The 21,891-nt window shown below is 41.9% G+C and overlaps 1 protein-coding gene across 2 annotated transcripts in view; it reads right to left on the bottom strand.

Moving 5' to 3' along the window:
- The window catches only part of SYT10 (synaptotagmin 10), a 307,503-nt gene that overhangs the window by 225,303 nt on the left and 60,309 nt on the right, over window positions 1–21,891 (bottom strand). For both annotated transcript variants that reach the window (XM_086938678.1, XM_086938685.1), the window contains exon 2: window positions 5,055–5,412. In XM_086938678.1, the coding sequence (XP_086794804.1) occupies window positions 5,055–5,412 (358 nt within the window). The remainder of the gene's footprint in view (window positions 1–5,054; window positions 5,413–21,891) is intronic.

Below are 21,891 nucleotides of genomic sequence, written 5' to 3'. Positions count from 1 at the left end.
ACAATGCCACTAGGCTCATGCGTGGCTTGAAATATCAGAACCATATCCACATAATGCTAGACATGAAGATGAACCACAAGCTACTGATCAATGAAAGATTGCAATTGGAATAAATCTTCACATTAAGAATGGCACTGCATGGCCACACTGTACCCACCTACCAGTGAACCTTCGACATTAGTGGCCTCCATGATGCCAGGGTCAACCTCACTGAACGTAATGATCACATTCTCCCAAGGATACAAGATGCAGTTTCCCGCCCTGTGAGACTATACTCCACTGAAAGCAGATTTCCAGCGATGCGAGAAGACCTAGATACACTATTCGAACCCCTCCCCCTTTGCATCAGGTTTCCATCTCTGTTATCCTGCCAATCAAGTACCTTTTCTGGCTCGTAGATACCACCGTTCATACTACCAGCGGCATACGGTGGCCGAAAAAGAAGTGTGCTGTGCATATCATATCCCAAAAATAACAAAAAACTTACAGATTCATGTTCAATATCTCCTGATGTCTAATGGTACTAAAGTGGTATTTCAGTAGATTCCACATTTTAAGATGAGTATTCAATTAAAATATTTTTTTCTAGTTTTTCAACCCCAATGGAAAATCTTGTCAACTAAAACAGTCACACGTGTATCTTTAACCATCTCCTGTCCAGAGAGGCCCATAAACTACATATTATTAGTTGTGTTTCCCCATGCTTTGTGTCACTAAATCTATTTTCATGACACCTGCACTAATTAGCTGTTTTTACATGCCGTGTTGGGTGACAGAATCGGCTGCATGTGGCACACGGGAATGAGCACAAATTGTAAGCGCTACTGAACACTCGAAAACTGTGCAGCCAACCCGGAAATGGTTACCATGGTGTTAGGCATTAATCCTCGGTCTCTGGGAGTGTGGGACTGCATGCTTGCTCGTAACATTATGAATGGGAAACAGCTGTAATGATTACATGCAGCGACAACTGATTCATTCGTTAATATCAAATTATGCATTTTTCATTCACAGCAAAATAGACCACCATTTAAAATGATTTATAATTTATTAGAGATACAAATTAAAACTACTAAATATGTGTAACACAGGTCAGAGGAACATACATTTTTAATACAGAAACAATGTACTATTAGAAGCCAGGATTCTAAGCCCTACAGGCATAATATGGATGGTACTCGATGGACATAACATATATTCATTCATGGGAAGTTAAGGTGAGCTGAAGATTTTTTTCATTGTTGCTAGGTTTATATATTTTTCATTAACATGCTTGGGCTTCATGTAGAGTTTGGTGGCGTGGGGCTACTGCTGTGAGTTGGAACTGCTCTTGCACCCCAAGCTTCCGTTTCTGCCCCTCTAAAGTCAGGGGAAGCACCGTGTTTACACCTAGGAAGTCTCTCCTAGCTCCACCATTGTGCACCTCTGACTTGGAGGCCAATCCATCGAGGAGCCACTAGGTCTCAATGACAATTGTTCTGTGGTATTGAGAGAGGGCGATCATAACTAATTTTCCCTGTACATGTGTGAGATCCAAAGAATGGACAATACATTTGTATGTTTTTGTATTGAGAGAGTAACCTTCCCCTTTGTGACTATATTATCTCAATTCAATAACCTTTGCTCGGTGGGCGTATTTAACATAATACTCACTGGCAAACCTTCAGTACTATGAAGGGAGTCCCCATGGTGGCAGATCCCTTCACAGAATAGAGATCGACTCCTGGCCAGTGCGCATCTCTGAAAAGAACTGAAGACTATCTGCCAGAGAATAGAGGCTATAGCCTCTGCTCCATTGCAGACCTGAGTACCATCTGGCAGGGTTTAAACTTCCCCCTTGTCTGCCTGTTATCTACTTGGACAACCAAATGACAAAATGACACACAGAGACCATCTCAACAGACCTAGAGGAGGGAAATTGCCATCATCCACAAGGACACCATCAAACTCACCACCACCATTGACCCCCACCTCACCCGACATGGAACACCTCAACTTCCATCTCTAAGCAAATGCAATGGTCAATAGCAGAGGGACCCTCACCTACAGGTCACCAGGACCCCGCCCCCCCCTTCCTGCAACACTGTGTCCAAATTCATCACTCCGTGCTCACCTTGAAATCAAAACATTACCTCTTCCTCGGTAACCTCAATTTTCCCCTGAAAGACCCCTTGGACACCAACTCATCCACCCTACTAGACTCCATGGACAAACTAGGCCTCAAACAGATTCTCACCAACCCGAAGCAGATCACCGGACACACCCTCAACCTAATCTTCATGTCCGGTGACATGATCAAGTTCAGCCACACTACCCCCTGGATGGACTCCAGCATTGTCCATTTCACCATCGCTGGCACCACGGCAAGCCACGGTCCTCAACCTCCCGCCATCCACTGCAGCTGGAACACCATCACTGTATCACAATGGACAACAGTTCTCAACACCATCACACTCTACGATTCTGATTACATCAATCAAGCAGCCGCTCACCTATCCAATTGGATCACCACTAGCGCCAACGCCATTGCACCCATTAAAGCCTTCAACAGTAGATGAGCCAACAAGCACACCAGCTGGTTTACCCCCGAACTCAATGCTGAGAAACACAAATGCAAACCCCTCGAGAGCTGATGGTGCACCAGCAGAGGCCCAAACAACAACACAGCCTTCCGATCGGCCCTCTAATCCTACTACTACCACGCCATCATAGAAGCTAAGAAAGGAGCCCTCTCCTCCCGCTTCCAGTCCACCAACCACACCAATGAATTTTTCCCCATTGTCAGAGAATTCTCCTCCCCAGATTCCGTCGAAAACACCATCCAGCCCTCCCAGTGCCTCTGCAACTCACTCACAGACTTCTGCTCCAAGACCACTAGCATCTACAAAAACTGAGACCAGTCCTCCCTGCTCCTCCCACCGACCCCCCGTCTCACCTCCTGGCTGACTGGACACTGGACACCACTCAGTTCCATAAGTCAAGTCAAGTCAAAACCACTTTATTCGATTTAGTTAAAAATCATAAAAGCATTCTACAATCACATCACAGGAAGGGCAATACAAATTCATAAGCAAATACAAAAAGCATCAAACAGTAATAATTTCATATACATAAAAATACATGATATGAGGAAACGACAGTAATAATTAATTAATATACGTTATAAAAATACGTCATAAAAAGAGTAAATACTCGATAAAATAGACATTTAAAATGAAAACAACATCCATTTCAATCATCTTCACAAAACACTAATATTTACATCTTTAAGTCTTTTCCTCCTGATCCTAACCTCAGCAACAAGGTAATTGGCCACGCTAAACATGGCCAACGCAGAATCCAATAATTGGAGGTACAGGAGAGCAGGTTTTGCCTGATAAAAAGCTTTATCCTTCAATAATGGTACCAGGTATTTCTGTCTGGGCTCAGTAAAGAAATTGCAAAACAACATAAAGTGCATATTATTTTGTGTAGAAAAACTATCACAATTGCAGACAGGGGCATCCTCCTCCTTGAACCAACCTTGACTGTCACACAAAACTGTGTAAATCTGGTTAAACCGAAGTTCCATAACTACAACCTCCATTAGGTCCTCCATCCACTCTGGAGCCCCCGTTGATCCCTCCCCCAGCATCTTCAACCTTGGACACAAAGCAATTGGATCCCAGCTCACCAGAATCATCAACACAGCGCTCAGCACCGCCACTTTCCCAGAATCCTGGAAACATGCCACCCCATCTCGCTCTTCTCCTTTCTGACCAAGGTACAGGAGAAAGACGTCAACTGCCAACTCACAGACTACCAGGAGTCAAAACACCTGCTCGACACCTCCGAATATGGCTTCCCTCTGAAACACAGTACAGAAACCACCCTCATAGATGCCACAGATGACATTAGAAACATCCTGTACCACAACGAATCAGCAGCCCTGGCCCTCCTCAATCTGTCAGTGGCCTTCAACACCATCTCCCACCGTCTCTCAATCCAAAGACTCCACCACGTCGGCATTCAAGGCAATACCCTCAAGCTGCTATCCTCTTTTCACTCCGGACGCACCCAAAAGTGCACCTCCTGCCGTCCACCACTGACCCCAAAAGCATCATTTGGGGCGTAACCCAGGGCTCCTCACTCAGCCCAACAGTGTTCAATGTCCACATGAACCCACTAGCCCCCATCACCCGTAGTAATTTCTCGCTATAGTCTCCTGCACCGCTCATACTCTTCCTCACCGAAGAAACTGACTCCACCAGATCATGATTTTAGAGTGCCATGACGAATGTGTCCGACTGGATGAGAGCCAACTGCCTCCAACTTAACACAGACAAAATGGAGGTTCCGCTCCTCAGAAGACCCCCTCTCACCAAGGGATAACTCCTGGTGGCCCTCCATCCTCGGACCCTCACCCACCTTCTCCACCCACCCACGCAACCTCAGAATCATCATTGACAGTGAACTCTTCATGAGACGCCAGGTCAACTCAACTGCCTCTACCTGCTCCAGAAAGTCTTCAGATGGATCCCTACTTACAACAGGAGAACCTCTCCCTCACTACCAGTCAGCTCACCTCCATAGCCTGCACTAGCTCCCCGTCAAGAAAAGATGTCACTGCAAGCTGCTCACGCATACCTACAGAGCTCTCCGCAACATCAGACTAGAATAGCTAAACAATAGCTTGACCTCCCACTGGCCCACCAGACACCTGTGGTCTGCTGCCCTTGCCCTTGCACTGTCTCACTCATCCATCACGCCCAAAGCGAAGGTCACTCCTTCTCCCACCTTGCAGCCAAAGCCTGAAATGACCTCCCCTCCAAACATCAACATCCCTCGCCGAGTTTAGAGGAGGACTCAAGACCTGGCTGCTCAAATAGACTCACATCACACTAGCGCCTGGATACCCCTCAGGGTGATTACAGCGCTATACAAAACTCTGATTGATTGATTGATTGATTGAATGTCTTGCTTAACTTTAATCATACAATATATGCAAATTCAGTAGAGGCTTCTCCTGGTGATTTGGAGACATCCACACTTATATCAATAAATGTTTTTCTTACCTTGAAGAAGATGTGGGCTCTGTAATCTGCCTCTGCATTCGGGCATGTTTGATAAGATGCTCTTTTAATGCAGTTTGGACTGCAGCAGGAATGTCTGGAGAAGTGTGGCTAATTTTCATCGCTGCCTCGAGGATCTTCACAGAGTGTTTCCCATTTTCTTTGATCTCTTTCTTTTCGTTGGTCTCCATGACCTCTGCAGGCGCGCTGGGGGCGCTTTGAGGGATGCTGTTAACAATGGCAGTAACTGCTTTGCTTCTCCAGCACGGCCAACAGAGTTTCCAAAAGACAAAGAGAGAGACTACCAACAAGGCCAGCCCACAGAAACTGACGACCACTGCAAGCAGACTGACTGAGACGTCTGCAAATAATGAGAAGATAAAGAGAAGTCATTAACATGCCTGGCTGAGGGACTCTAAACCAATGTTGAAAAGAGGAGTCAGGTTGAGCAAAGTTGTTCGACTCATGATTTATTATCTTTAAACTACATTGGAGTTAAAATAGCGCCCAAAGAAAGGTAGTTTGACACATTATAAATTATTATTAAAGCTTGCAATGCACCCTATGGATATATTTGGAGCTGAATTTGAAGAAATATCTTCGGTATTCTACTTTTGTTTTAATATTCACTTTAGTTAATTTTTGTTAATTTGTCAATTTGCAATTCAGTCTCAAGAGGGTCTTTCTAAGGCACTGAATTTAATTGACTCGCCTATTAACAAATAATGAAAATGACTTTTCTTGGTACCAGAACAATGACAAAGGGTATTATTTTATTTCAATCCACTTTTAAGTGCTGATTCATCCTACCTGGATAAAGTATAGATATACCAAAGTCAATTACTACTTAGAAATATAAAACAATATTCTTTGCTGAATAATTCCTGATTTATACTGGTAAATTTTATGAAAACTCGCCTAACGTCAAAGTCAAATTAAATATTACGTTTCTCACTTGGAACAAACACCAGGGTACTATAGCCATAGCAAATAAACTATCACGTCTCTATTTCAAGCCAATCCGCTTTTCAGTCGTGCAGGACCCTTCTTCTACCCCACTACTTTGTATTTCACTATGTAAGGGCACAAAGATGAGATTCTTGTAACAGTAATGAAACAGGCTAACTTTCTTATTACTAGAACTGGTAAATCAGATTAAATAATTGGTTGCTATACTACCAAGGTTTGGAGCGCTTGCTTTAGCCATCTATGTTTTACTGGGTTTTAGGGTTCATACCAGCCACTTAGCAATGGCACGTAAACAAGCCATAACAAAGCCAATGGGTCTGGAAATGATGTGCTAATGCATGAAAAGAGCATTTCTGCATGGCCATGCTTCCACGCCTGTGCTTACTCATTGGCACCTTAAAGTTAGACCTATTGACTTTGACAATGCATGTTTTATATTCTTGCATCATACAAAGTAACCAGTCCTGTTTTACCACTCACATTATAACATGCTGCCTACCTAGCTAAAGTATCCCAGGAGTAACATGTGGAGGTATTCGCTTGTTGCTTGAGCTCTGTGCATTATTCATACACTACTACAGTGTGCCTAAATATGCTAGGTCTGTACCCTTCATGTATCAGATCGTAAACTTCCTATCAGTGGGCCCTGTTGGCTCCACCAACAGAAAGTTCTCTCAATGGAATAGGGGCCATCAGAGTAAAGCCATTACATTGCCCTCTCTATTTAGAGCAGAGGGTGTGATGTTGTTTTTTCTCGACCATTGCGGCCAGGAGAAGCCAGGAAGTGAAAAACAAAACCATCAAAGCCACCCACCAAACTCTTAGTACTTTGAATAGACCTACCTAAAATGTTCAAATTACAGAGATGACCACTGGGTCAGCAGTCGTCTCTGAGATTGGACATGTGGAGTACCGTCGCAATGATAAACTTAATGTCCTCAGCCATCTTGACAGACACTACCCCGTCTGTCAAGCTCAACTAAAAATCATGCCATGTGTATGGTATATATATACATATATCTATCTATCTATATATATCTATATCTATATCTATATCTATATCTATATCTATCTATCTATCTATCTATCTATCTATCTATCTATCTATCTATCTATCTATATATCTATATATTTTTATATATATTCACTGAAAAAAACATAGGTTTCACACATGTTATAGTTAGCTGGACCTTTACCCATTTATTCTTCCATCGACCTTGACATATACATATATAAAACATATTTAAATTTCAGAAAAACACACATTCACTGGATGATGTCATCAGTAATGTCATCAGTGATGTCATTTGAGATGTCATCAGTGATGTCATGAGTGATGTCACTGACCATGTCATGAGTGATGTAGTATGTGACGTCATCAGCAGTGCATTGCGGGCGCGCAAGTTATAGTTAGCTGAACTAACTATAACGGGAGAATTTCAATGGTTTTGTATGAGTGAAATGTCCAGCTAACTACAACATGTGTGAAACCTATGGTTTTTCAGTGAATTTCTAAAGTTTTTTAAATGCTAATTCCTAACTATAACGAGGCGAAAACCTATGGTTTTTGTCAGTGAATTTGCAAGGTTTTTAAATAATAATTCTCAACTATATGATGCCTTAAACCTAAGTTATATATATATATATATATATATATATATATATATATATATATATATATATATATATATATATATATATATATATATATATATATATATATATATATATATATATATATATATATATTTATATTTTTCACTGAAAAAAACATAGGTTTCACACCAGTTATAGTTAGCTGAACATTTTACTCATACAAAACCATTGAAATTCCCACGTAATAGTTAGTTGGACTCACTATAACTCGCGCGCCCGCAATCCACTGCTGATGATGTCACATATTACATCATTCATGACATGGTCACTGACATCACTGATGACATCACAGATGACATCTCAAATGACATCACTGATGACATCTCAAATGTCATCACTGATGACATCATCCAGTGTCTGTGTGTTTCTGTAGAGTATGTTTTACATATTGAAGAATGAGTGAATGTATAAGTGTCTGGATGAAGGATTTAGTAGGTGCGTGACTGACTGTATGAGTGAGTGGTTAAATGTGTCTTACTGATTGCATGGTTTAGCGACTAAACTGTCTGAATGTGTGCATCATTAAGTCTGTTGTTGTGTAAGCTGTTGCATGTGTTGATCAGTAGCTATATGAGTGGCTATATGGGGTATTGATTGGTTGCCCACGTATTCGTATGTGAGGCTGAGTGTGTGGGTGGGTGGCTGGGAGGTGTGTGACTCTGTGCATAGATGTGTGAGCAGATGATTCACTTGGTGTATGGGTTCAAGAGTGCATGTGGAAACAGCTGTATGGGCGGTTGACTGTGTGCATGGGTGTGTTGGTGAGTGAATGGATATCTCAGTGCTACATGTTCAAGTAAGTACATATGTAAAACACAGTGCATGTGTGAGTTGGCATATATAAATGACTATACATGAGAGCAAGTGATTGTGCAAGTGGCTGTATGGATCAATGTGTACTTGTATCAGTGATTGTAAAAGAGAGTAAGTATGTGTTAGTATATGTTTGAATAAGTAAGGTTTTGTGTGTATAACTATATAGATGAGGAAATGGGAGTGTGATTGCATATGATAGTGTTGTATTGATGAGTGACTGTATGTATTTAACACTGGGTGTATCAAAGAGTAGATTAGAGTGTGAGGAGGTGCACATGAATGATGTCATCAGTGTTGTGATCAGTGCTGTCAGTTGATGATGTCATGTGGTTTTTTCAGTGAATTTCAAAGGTTTTTTAAATGCAAATTCCTAACTATAACGAGTGTTAAACCTATGGTTTATTCAGTGAATTTCAAAGGTTTTTTTAAAGCTAATTCCTAACTATAACGAGTTTGTAACCTACGGTTTTTAAAGTGAATTATTTGGTTTATTTAATAGCTATTTTTTACAGCTATTAATTATTTTAATTTTAATAAAATTATTTAAAAAATGTTTATTTTTCTAACATAAATTTTTCAATGTATTTTTTCTGTGTTTTTTAAAAAATCTTTGTACCCCGGAGCGCTCAGGGTACGCGCACCCGTAAACGCACCCGTACACATAGCGAGAGCGCTATTCGCACGTGTGAAAAAAAATATAATTATGTTTTTAAAGTAAATAATAATGCAAGACATTCAGTAGCATACTCATAAAAGTAGTATTATTTATTTTTATGAACCGTATTTTGACTTTAAACACATTTCCGAAAATCAAATAAAACGTCATTGTGACGCGCCGCGTAAGCGCCCCCGGAAGCGCCTCTGTAAGCGTCTACGTACGTGCTGCGTAAACGCACCCGGAAGCGCTCAGGAGCGCGTAGCGTAAGCGCGTCAAGCCATGTGACCTTAAAACAACACTTTTTATTGGTTCAAAACAGTTTTTTTTCCAAATATTGAAAGCCCCCACCCATTTACCTCACTACTACTTTGAACTTGGAGAGAGCAAGAGGTGTTCCTTGGATTATCTGCAGCATCTTTTCATTTTCAGAACAATGGCTGGAAGATAACCAACCTCCAGTGACTCAGAAGAAGAGTTTTTGCCTGAGGACCCTCCTCGGCACAAAGTTAAAGAACACTTCATTTGGAAATTTTTTACCTTCCCTGAAGGTGAAAAGAAAGTGAATGCAGCAAAGGTGTGCTGCAAAATCTGCGGCACTGCCTTGTCACGTGGTGACCCAACAAAGAAATACAGTTTTGGCAAAGCCACTTTACTCAGACACGTGGAGAGAAGGCACCCCAATAATTTTGCGAGGGAGAGTGTCAGGGACCTGGCACGCAATCCCCAAAGAGATGGCGGCAGCACCTCCACCGGAGGAGCAACACCTTCCAGAAGATCTGAAAGACTAGTTCCTAACGTGCAGCCGGTCTTTGCAGGTTTGAAATTTGTCTGCAAGGACTGAGATGAACTTATTTGCTACGGGGAGCAGAGCGTCGAACTTGTTGTTCGCAGAAAGGAGGAAGATCGCTGCTCCACCCGGTACTAATTTTTCCCCTTTTTTGTGCTCCTGTTGAGCAGTTTGGCATTCTGTAGTTTTGTTTTTGTTCTGAAAAAAATACCAAAAAAATGTAAAATCGTTCGGAAAAAGTTAAAAAAAACTAAAAAACAAGAAAAAAAGCAGTTCTTTTTAGAACTACCTCTAATTCTCCAAAAAGAGCTATATTCTTTACATGTTCTCAAGGAGTGAGTGAAGTGGAGTACGGTGAGAGAGGAAAGGAAAATGAATGAGGGAGCAAAGGAAGGGAAGAGAGGGGAAGGTAAGTGAAGCAGGGGGACTGAAAGAAGGTGAGTGTGGGAGGTGAGTTAGGGGAAGGGGACTGAACATGGGGAATGAGGACAAGTGAGGAAAGCTGACTAAGGGAACGGTGGTGAGGAAGGGTAAGAGAAGAACAGTGAGGTTGAGGAAAGAGTGATGATAGAGGGTGGATAAAGGCAAGTGAGCGTGAGACAAGGGGAGTGAGGGAGTGAGGAGACAGAGAGAGTGAAGGAAAGAGTGAGAGAAGGGGACTGAGTGAGGGTGCATAGAAATGTAAGTGAGGGAGTGTGGGTGAGTTAAAGGTAGTAAGCATGAGGAAAGGGGACTAAGAGAGTGAGGGGACAGAGGTAGTGAAGCTAAAAGAAAGGGAGTGAAGGAAGGAGAATGAGGATGTGACAGGACAGAAGGAGTGAGAGAAGGAGTGAGTGAAGTGGAGTAAGGTGAGTGAAGGAAGCGGAATGAGTGAGTGAGCGAAAGAAGGAAAGAGAGGGGAAGAAGACTGAAGCATAGGTACTGGGAGAAGGTGAGTGGGGGATGAAAGTAAAGGGAAGGGGAGAAAAGGATGGGGAATAAGGGGTAGTGAGGGAACTGGAGTAAGGGAACGGGGGTAAAGAAGGGTGAGAGAAGGGCAGAGAGCGTGAGTAAAGAAGGGTGAAAGAGGGTGGATAAAAGTGAGTGAGGGTAAGACAAGGGGAGTGGGGGAGAGAGGGGACAGAGGGAGTGAAGGAAGGAGTGACAGAATGGGACTGAGTGAGGGAGCAAAGAAAGGTAATTGAGAGTGAGGGAGTATGGGTGAGTTATAGGGAGTGAGTGTGAGGGACTTTATTGAAGAAGGAGATGGCATGGGGGATTTTTACGATGAATCTTTGGATTCAGAATTAATTGAACATTTGGGGTTCATTGAGTTCCAGGATTCTTCTTTGGAGACTACCAATGAGGAAATATCTGACGAATTAATGTTAGAAGTTCTTTCAAATTACGAAAATTCAGAACAATGAATTTATATTTAGTAATTAAAAATTGTTAAAAATGTTTATTTTTAAAAAAATACTACTTATAGGTACTTAATTCACCCAGATAACACAACAGCTCTTTTCAGAGCTACCCTACCTCTAAACACTCTAAATTCATTATTTAAACAAAAAAAAATTCTCTGTTTTTCCCCATGGTATGCGTACCTGTACGGGCACCCGGAGCGCACTCCGTGAATTTTTTTTTTAAAAAAAAGTTTTTTTGCCCTTCGTGGTTCTTATACTCCCCCCTCAGAAAACCCGGGGGGTCAGGGGGTGTCTACCCTGTCCCCTTTTAATCATCCCCCCTTTTTTGTTTCTCGATTCTACCGAGACACTAGATGGCGGACTCTCTGGACTGTTTGGAATGTTGACAGACACCCGAGAACCAATCAGCTTTCCGCTCGCGCACTTCCGTGGCGCGCAGGGTGCGCTCCCCGGTACGCACACCGGTAAGGGCTCGAAGCGCGCATATAGATATATATGTGTTTTTGAATTTACTTTTCATAAAAACCACTGGAGCAATTTTCACCAAATATAGAAAAGGCACTTCTGCGTACCAGTCCCTACAATTTTTCCAAGTTTGCTGTAATTCCGTTCAGCGGTTCGGGCTGTAGCCGTGTCTAAACGTCCTATGGAAAATAACATTGGGAAAACACATTTTGGGACCCCCCTTTTTTCTCGCCCCCACATGACGAATCCCACGAAACGTCCAGGGAAGGAGCGGAGCTGGCCTAAATTTTGGAAAATTTCACATTCATTCCTCAACAGGCGCCAAAGTTATTCCCAATAGAATGTTACGGATTTCCTATGGTAGCTAGGTCCTAACTATAACTACCTACTGGCGACCGCCAGTAGGTTATATATATGCATACATATATATATATATATATATGAGTGCCCTTAATTGCGGAACGGACCTGGGAGTGAGGACCGTGTGTGTATTGTAAATATTTACGCACTTCACCGTGCGGAAAGGAGGCACCCGAGGCAATATATATATATATATATATATATATATATATATATATATATATATATATATATATATATATATATATATATATATATATATATATATATATATATATATATATATATATATATATATATACATATATATATGCACTGGAAAACTAAACACCCACTTCCCTTACAAAGAAATGGAAAGTTTGCATCCCTGCAGCCTCTCTTATTTTTTACCTTATTCATTTTCCGCTCAATCAACGCATCATCCACAAATACACACACCTACTTACTGCCTTTCTTGGCTGGGCTTATCAATTATTCTTCATTAATTCAAATTCAAAGTGCAGGCCCTTTATTCAGCCTTCTTCGTAACTTCTACCCATTAATAGCAGTGGGTAATTTCCACACTTCCGTCCTTTCTTGCGTCCTTACTACCGCACACTATGTGTACTTTATGCACTAGCTTGCTTCCTTAGATGTGCTACTCGTTTCTCTTGCTCCCACTGCGGAATCCACTACCCTATCTGAGTAATGAGCTGAAAATCCAAAGATTCTCTTCACTGACAAAGCTGTGAGTAGTTTGTGTGTCTCCAAACTTTCTTATTTTTCACCTTTTTCATATTCCACTCAATCAACACATCATCCACACATACACACAACTACTTGCTGCATATCTTAGCTGTGATTATCAACTATTCTTCTAATTCATATTCCTATTCAAAGTGCATGCCTTTATCGAGCATTTTTATTGTAACAAGTACCCCAGCCGAAGACATTGTAAATTTGCACACTTGCTCCCTTTCTTGGCTGGGGTTATCAATTATTCTTCAATTTCATATTCTGATTCAAACTCAAGGCCCTTTATCAAGCCTGTTTGTTGTAACTACTGTTACAGGAATTCTGCTCCTACACAGAACTGTGCATAAAGACTTAGGACCTCAATGAATTATGGTGTACCAAAACCCACCTTAGTACTCAAATCCCCTACCAGACTAGCAATCAGTGACTCATTGGTTCTTCATCCTATAGCACAAACACCAATGACTAGTCAACCCAGAACATGCGACTTAGATTACCTCAAGGAAGGTAGATAAAAAGAGCACTCTTTCGTTATGGTCTTACACCAGTCCAAAACAAGGAGTAAATAAAGACATGTGCAAGCTTGAAATGTTTATTTCTAATGCTGTAATCTCATGCACAGTACCTTAGATAATACAACCAAACATATTATCAGAAACAAGGTTGTCAGCGTTGTTACTATTCCATAAAATACAAAGGGAGAAAGCATCTTATATTGCTAACGGAAAACAGGTTTAAAATATACCTAGATTTCACCCTCCCTACCTACCAGGTTAGTTTATAAATATTATTATTATTATTTCAGGATTTATATTACGCATGGCTGCCCCAGCAACGGGGCATACCAGCGCATACAAGTACTGATAACTCAATGCCATAATTAGAGGAGGCCTTTTGCCAGGAAGAGCCAGGTCTTAGTCGCTTTCCGAAACATTAGATGATTCTGAATTCCTCTGATGTAAACTGGAGCGAATTCCATAATCTAGCTGCCAGGGCTTCAAACGAGCGCCCACCCGCTCTAGATCTTAAAAAGCGGGAGGCACAAGCAAGCTTTTGATCCATTGAGCGCAAAACGCGCCTTGGTGAATACGCTGTTAGCAGGCCGGCCAGAACCAGAGGTGCTTGTTGGGTAAATATTTTATGGGCCAAACAAAGTGTTTTAAACTGTATCCTTTCTTCTACTGGTAACAAATGTAATTTACGTAAATATTAAGACACTGGACAGCATTTTGGCAATGTCAGCAGAGAGCGGGCGGCTGCATTTTGTACTCTTTCAAGCCATTGCACGCTAGATTTGTTGGCTCCCAGGAATAGGCTGTTTCCGTAATCCAGCCTGGAAAGTATAGTCGCCTAAACAATGGTTTGGCAAATTTTTGGCTTCAAGAAGCCCAGTAGAGGTTTTAGTCCTCGCAGGAGTCCAAAGCAGGTCCCTGCGACTGATTTAGATTGGGTGTCAAATGATAATCGACTATCGATCCACACTCCCAGGTTCTTTACGGCCTCCTTAGGTACCAGTGCCGGATTAGGCCTATCAGGTCTACACTGCTCTGACCACATATTGCGGTCCTTTCCTACCACTAGAATCTCTGACTTACCAGCGTTTAGCTGTAAGCAGTGCCGGGCCATCCAATCCGCAATCGCCAACAAATCCTCTTTGAATTTAATAAGATTGCTTTTACAATTCTTGGAAAAGGCGATCACTAATTGAGTGTTGTCAGCGTATGACACCAATGATAGCCCTCTGCTTTTAGCTACCATCGCTAAAGGTTGTACATAGACATTAAACAGCATAGGGCTCAAAATAGAGCCTTGTGGCACCCGGTGCTGCAGAGCATAATCTCTGGAATGATAGGGTGGTACCAGGACCTGAAATTATCTATCAAACAGGAAGGCTCTAAACCATTTCAATGCAAGCCCCCTAATCCCAATCTGCTGCAGCCAGTTCAGCAGTATCTCATGGGAAACAGTGTTGAAGGTGGCACTTAAGTCAAGGAGAATTAAGGCCGCAGAGTTTCCCTCATCAAGACTCATGCCGGGTTCCTCTGTTACTGCCAGCAAAGCAGACTCAGTACTGTGACGAGCTCTGAAGCCATTTTGAGAGGAATCCAAAATTTTGTTACATTCAATAAACTCCGAAAAGACAGAGTTGACATATGATTCCACTACTTTGGCCAGAAAAGCTAACCGCGAGATAGGGTGGTAATTGCCCGGCTCAGAAGGCTCCAAGGATGACTTTTTTTAAAGAGGTGTTACTTTTGCATGCTTCTACGCAGCAGGTAAGGAAGCTGAGGACAGGGATAGATTAATTAATTCCCTGCCTACTGGCGCCATAATAGTATGAAACTGGCGAAATTAATCAGGGTTCAGCAAGTCAGCTGGAGAGCCTGATTTAACTTTCTGACAGAGCAACTCATATTCAGTGCTAGATAGTAGGGGGAATGAGGACAATATGCTTTCCCCACTGACAACACTGTCCCTCTGTCCTGCTATCAGGTTACAATTAACTTCTGCAGCTACCAGAGGGAGAGAATTGTAAATCAAGTCTACCTTATCCATAAAATCCCTGGCCAGTTTATCACACTGATCGTTTGAGATCACAGTAGAGTCCGATTTCACATTCTGACTCTTCATGCTTTTAAGCAGTGTAAAAATAGTTTGGGGGGGAATGTAATTGTAACTCTCTGAAATTTTCCCTGCAATGAACTTTGCTCTAGTTCTCCGAACCAGCTTGTGATACACCTTGATTGCGGAGCGATATTTATTTCGCAAGGATTCATCAAACCACAAATTAGATTTCCCTTGTTTATTTACAGTCCATTTAGCTGGGATACAGCTGTCAAGACCTTTTGACAGCCATTCACAGAGGAGCATGTAAGCAGTGTCTATAGTAGGAGATAGCTGAGGTTGGTGGCTAGACAGGAAGTCTTGGAACTTTTTGGAATCTAATTTGTGCCAGGGACGCTTTAATACTGGCAAAGGGGTAATTTGTTCTAACTTCCCTCGGCAACATACGCAGCCGAAGATAAGAAAGTGGTCCGTCCAGGCCATGGGGGCAGCACATCTAGCCAATCTAGGTTGGAGAACACGGGATCCAATAGGTGACCCGCTATATGTGTACTGTTCGTAACACATTGTACCAGTTGGCAGGCCTCTAGATCCGCCAAAACCTGAGCTATCTCCAGCTTGCTGTTGTCTTCTAAATACAAGTTGAGGTCGCCTACAATGGTGAAGTTCGCTGCCTTACTGCCATAGAACATTACCTTGTTCAGAACTTCTTCCCTAAAAACTTTAGATGGCGGACGGTAAATCAGCAAACCAGATACCAGAAAAATTATGATTAACAAAGATTTTAAAAAGAGCACTTTCGCACACCGGGATATCTTCCTTTATAAGGCTGCACTGATAGAGCACCTTAAAGATCATGGCAATTCCACCCCCTCTACTGCCTACTCTGTTAAATGGTTCATGCAATACCCCTGCGGGAGGGTTAACCAGACCTCTGCTACTGAATCTTGCGTAACCCAAGTACCAGTTAAGTACATCAGGGGCCTCATCTATAAGAAGATCAAACACCTCGGCATGGTGTTTAGCTAATGACCTGCAATTTAAGCTTAGAAACTTAAACTCCACCAAGTCAGGGGGGTGGGTCACTCTCTCTTTTGATTTAATTTGATATGGGCAGTGCTCACATTTAAAAATACCATTCAAGGGAGGGCACGCACGATGTGTGGAATTCAGGCAATTTGAGTTCAGGGACATAAGCTCCGATTGAGAATATTCTAATCTATCCGTTGTACCTTGTTTAGGGGTCCGGCGTCTTGCGTCGTCCCGGTGCGGACGGGCACAGACGGGCTTGCCTTCCGGTGCACGTCAGCATCCGGAGTGCTCTTAAAAAACCGGTGGGCAACAACAGGCTCCTCCCGACTATAATTGATGTATGAAACGATTGCATATTTGAATGTGGAGCGCCTTTGACCTATCTTACCTTAGCCTTTAAACCTTGACTGTCCACCTCTTCATCTAAATACCTAGGACTAAATTCAAATATATCTCTATTAGAGTAATACCCAAAATGGATACTATAAAAACATTCGGTTTTACCGATGATGATTTTGCCAAAATGCTTGGGTTACCAGCAGACGGCAACCAAGACTTCTCTGTCCCCAAGGGGCTCAATGGAGATTGGAGTAAACTGCTCAATCTCCGAAAAAAATCAAAAAGGACAGACTTACACGCTAAATTTATGCTCGATTATTTACGAGCCGGCACCATTCCTATCGGACTTAGAGTCCGTAACATCCCAGGGATGTTCATTGAGATCAGACAGTTCCTGGAGCGATGGGCCCTTATTTCCAACCGTTGCTCCAGGGACTGGATGATGCTCATTGTGGAAACAGCCCGTGCCGTGATCGACATCCTCAATAAGGAAATCCGTGAATTGGAGGATAAACTTAAAGAGGGGGATGCAGTAGATGAGGGCAAAAGGAAGCTTGAGGAGATCCAATTTGAATCAGAGTCCTTCTCTGAATATCTACTTAAAAGAAAAACTGAAAAATTACGCAAAGATATTCGAATGTTTTCCCAAGAAAGGGCTTATCCCTACCTTGGAACCAATTTTTATACTACCCAGGAAGTGAATGCACCTCGTGGACAGGCACCCAGATGGGGCCAGAGAAAAATTACCACCTTCTCAGACACCACCGATTCTGAGGGAGATGCCCCAGAAGAATTTGACCCCAGTTATGACCAGGGACATAACTCCAATCGAGGAAATAGAAATGGGAGTTACAATCGTAATCATCAACAGAATCGTTTTTTAGGGAATCGCCGGGGCAATACCCGTCCCCCGTCGAGGGCCCCTCAAACGAGGATCTACCGTCAGGGTCGCGGACAACCACAGATGTATGTACAGACCCGCTACCAACAGTATTGGCGAACATAAGGGGGCTCCCTGTGTTCAATTTGTCTAGTGAGACTATAGACCCTATGGCCATTCAACTTTTGACGAGAGGCCTATCATTTGTGCCATCTGCCAACTTTAACAAATTTGAATTAAACAGAGATCTGCAGTTATTCTTTAGGAAGGTTCACCTTCAAAAGTTCTTTCTAGAGGCCCCACCCACTAACGACGAGAACAATAGATCGGGTTGTAAATTTCCCTCCTCATTCACACCCTCACTGGAAATGGTGGGCCCTGAGGTAAATGTTTTTGAGAAGACAGTCATGAATAAAATAAACAAAATGACACAATATGTTCCCATACCCAAAGCGAACCTGTCGACATCAGAGAACAAAGCTCTTAAGGAACTTGAACTAAACAAAAATATCACAATTAAACCTTGTGATAAAGGGGGCGGTATCACCATATTTGACACTTCAGATTATAAAAGAAGGATGACTAAATTGCTTTCCTCCTCAGGTCATTACATACGAATCACCCGGAACCCTGAAAACGCTTTGAAAAAACGCTTATTGACTATGGTTCAGAGAGCAGTGAATGAAAACTATATTTGTGAGGCAGAAGCTGAATTTCTCACTCCCAGTAATACCAAAATACCCATTATATATGGGTTACCTAAGACCCACAAAAACAGCACTGATCCTCCTATGCGACCTATTGTCTCAACAATTGGCTCTGCCACCGAGCCACTGTCAAAATATATTGACAGATTCTTAAACCCGATGGTTACAGAATTAGAATCATATGTTCGAGACACGGGACATTTTATCCAACAAGTGGAAGGTACTCTGTTCTTTGTGAGTTCTGAGATAATGGTTACCCTTGATGTGGAATCATTATATTCCAACATTCCTCAAAAGGGTGCATATGAAGTCATCGCAACCATACTTTCCAGAAACACTGATATCACCAATCATGAATTCATTCTGCAATTTCTCAAGGTAGTGCTGTTTGAGAATTACTTTGAATTCGACAATACCATGTATAGGCAGGCTACTGGAGTCAGCATGGGAGCTAGTTGTGCTCCAAGTATAGCCTGCCTGTACATGGGAGAATTCGAAAGAACTAACATCTTTAATGAAATGGCCCCCTTCTTTTAGAACGTCAAGAACTGGAAACGGTTAATTGACGATATCTTTTTTATCTGGAAGGGGGCTGAAGAACAACTCCTCGAATTCATCGAATGGCTTAATGCGGCGGACGCAAATTTGAGGTTCACCAGCCACACCAGTATATCCAAAATTGAATTTTTGGATATCTGGATTGAACACTATGAAAACACCATCAATGTATCTTTATATACAAAGCCCACTGCTCAGAATACCCTGCTCCAGTACTCCAGCTTTCATCCGCGGAGTCAGAGGGATAGTATCCCTTACAGCCAATTTCTTCGTATTAGAAGAAACTGTTCAGACATGCATGAGTACCTGACTCAAGCTGACATCCTGCGGGAAAAGCTTCTGTTTCGAGGGTATCCAGCCAGATTGATCAAAGAATCTTTCAAACGAGCTAGATACACTAACAGAGAGGCGATGTTCACGGAAAAAAACCCTGAAAAAACAAACCAGCTAGTATGCGTTACCCGCCATTCGGAAATGAACCACAGAATTAGACAAGCCATCAATTCTAGTTGGCACATCTTGAACTTGGAAAGTGATAAGACACATTTGAGTCGACCGATATTTGCCTTAAAAAAAAAACCAAATCTGAAAAATCACCTGGTAAGAGGCAAAATTCGAGAAATACCTGAAAATATCCAAACCACTATAACTGGGTTGGAACCAATATATGGAAACCACAAATGTGGGACATGCCATATTTGCCCATTGGCTATCGTAGGTGAAACTGTCAGTACCAACACTCGTAAGGTATCAGTACGACGTAATGCCACTATGACTAACTGCCGTACCAGCAATATCATATATTTGATATTGTGTCCTTGCAATCTCCCATATGTTGGGGAAACAGGCAGAGAATGTCGGGTGCGAATAGGGGAACATAGGTCAAACATAAGGAACAAAAAAACTGCAGCCCCTATTGTAGCACATTGGCTAGAAAAGGAACATAAGGAACTGGAACTTCGCTGGTTTATCTTAGAAAAAATAAAGGCGAGTCCAGGAACGGACCCTGTAGGCTTACGAAAAAAGCGAGAGGTATTCTGGATTTTTTTCTTGAATGCAGTGACTAAAGGACTGAATGAAGAATGTCCTTGGGACCAGGCATTCCTGTAAAAATAACCTCAAGCTACTGTACTTAAGAACTGTATAATAAATAGGGAGAAAATATCTTATTATTTGGCAATACCCTTAATTTTGGGTTGTTCTTTAATATTGTAAGGAAGATTTTGCAATGAATGAATGCAATGGCTCTGCAGATATTTAAATGATGCCCGACAAGTTAAAATATAATTATGGCATAGTTTAATGCCATGATTTGGTAAATAAATGTCATCGTTATTACCAAGACTGTTCATGATCTTAATATGATCCTAAAATCGAGGAAACGAGACTACAAATAACAGCCTCATAAACATAATATAAGAACTAACTTACTTAAGATGGCCGCCGTCTGTCTATTAATGGAATTAGGTCCGTCATCCATGCTTACAGCTCCGACATAGCTTACCTAAGATGGCAGCCGCCTACCTATCAGACGAACTAAGTCTGTCATCTATGTTTACAAATTGAACACAGCTGATGCGCTTCATTTGTGGCGCCAAGACCTGCTTATTTAATGCGAACAGGCATGGAGCGGGGGTAGAATCTTGTCTCCCGTCGCGGTAGGTCGACCCGCTGAGTCGACCGAACCCCCTTTAAGGACGATTTACCATCTCCTTAAGGTATGTCTATTCGATCGACATTCTGCTGCTTAGGCGCTATTTGTTAAGCGATATATTTACACTTGGACTCCTATCTCTTACCAGGAATCCCCATCGACAGATACTCACTCTCCTACATAGCAGTAAATGCGACGGCGCTACGTTCCATCCCTTTAAGGTATGTGTATTCGACCGATACCTCGCTGTTTAGGCCAAACCTGTTACACTATACACTTACAACTGGCCCTCTATCTCCCCCATATAGCACTACAAATGGTGGTTCTACATCTCGCCCTCGACTACTGGCCAATCGTCCAATGACGTTTCCAGTGTACAGCGCTCCGTGAACACGATTAGCTACTGATCCATTTAGGTAACGGAACATCGTTATTTACTCTCTTAGGTGCCAGACCGAATAGTATGATCATGGCCATAATCAGTGCTCCTCTTTTTTATTAGAAAATATCATCGAAAGCGACAATACCTCATTCCTTGGAATTTTATCAATTATATACTCTCACTGGAGAGCTTTCTCAAGAATCCTCAGGTAACTTTTGTAGTAATATATTATGTTGGAGTTGTATACAACGGTTATTGACCATAATTAACCTTATATTGGAATCAATACTAAAAACTGTGTCTGAATATAAATATGGAGGCTCTATCTTAGTCATGTTAAAACAAAAGTTTATTTAAAATAAAAATAACCCCCATGTTGCCCTGTGATTCGCTTATCCTAAACAGTGCCCTAACTAACTTTTAATCTACCAAGGCCTAATTTGAACTGAACTTTATTTCAACTATAGGACTACTACCTCTAGTATCCAGTGTGAAGTGAAGTAGAGAGTGTTTTCCTCCTTACGTAGGACCTGTGGTCATGAGCATCTGTACTTCTGTGATTAGGACTTCAATATAGCTAACATATCTTTCAATCTTTTGCTTCTTTAGTCTTGAACCAGTTTGATTATTGTTTATAATTAATGTTTATAAAAAATATTGATTATAAGATTGAGGAATAATATGTTGGAATTAAAACATCGTGCTTTTCCTTTCCTTGTTAAAACCCAAAGAACCATGCCAAGAACTCCCTTGCTCTGAAAATTACCAAGTGAATACTACACTTGAGAATGGTTGACATACTCTATTCAGAGGTTGGGCCTCCTTTTAGGAACCCCGGGACCCATATTACTGATCGCTACAATCTTCTTTG

This window comes from Lissotriton vulgaris, chromosome 1_1, assembly GCF_964263255.1.
Source record: "Lissotriton vulgaris chromosome 1_1, aLisVul1.2, whole genome shotgun sequence".
In the NCBI taxonomy this organism is placed as follows: Eukaryota; Metazoa; Chordata; class Amphibia; order Caudata; family Salamandridae; genus Lissotriton; species Lissotriton vulgaris.
The sequence above is the reverse complement of the archived record's forward strand: the minus strand, read 5'-3'. Positions and strand labels throughout refer to the sequence as shown.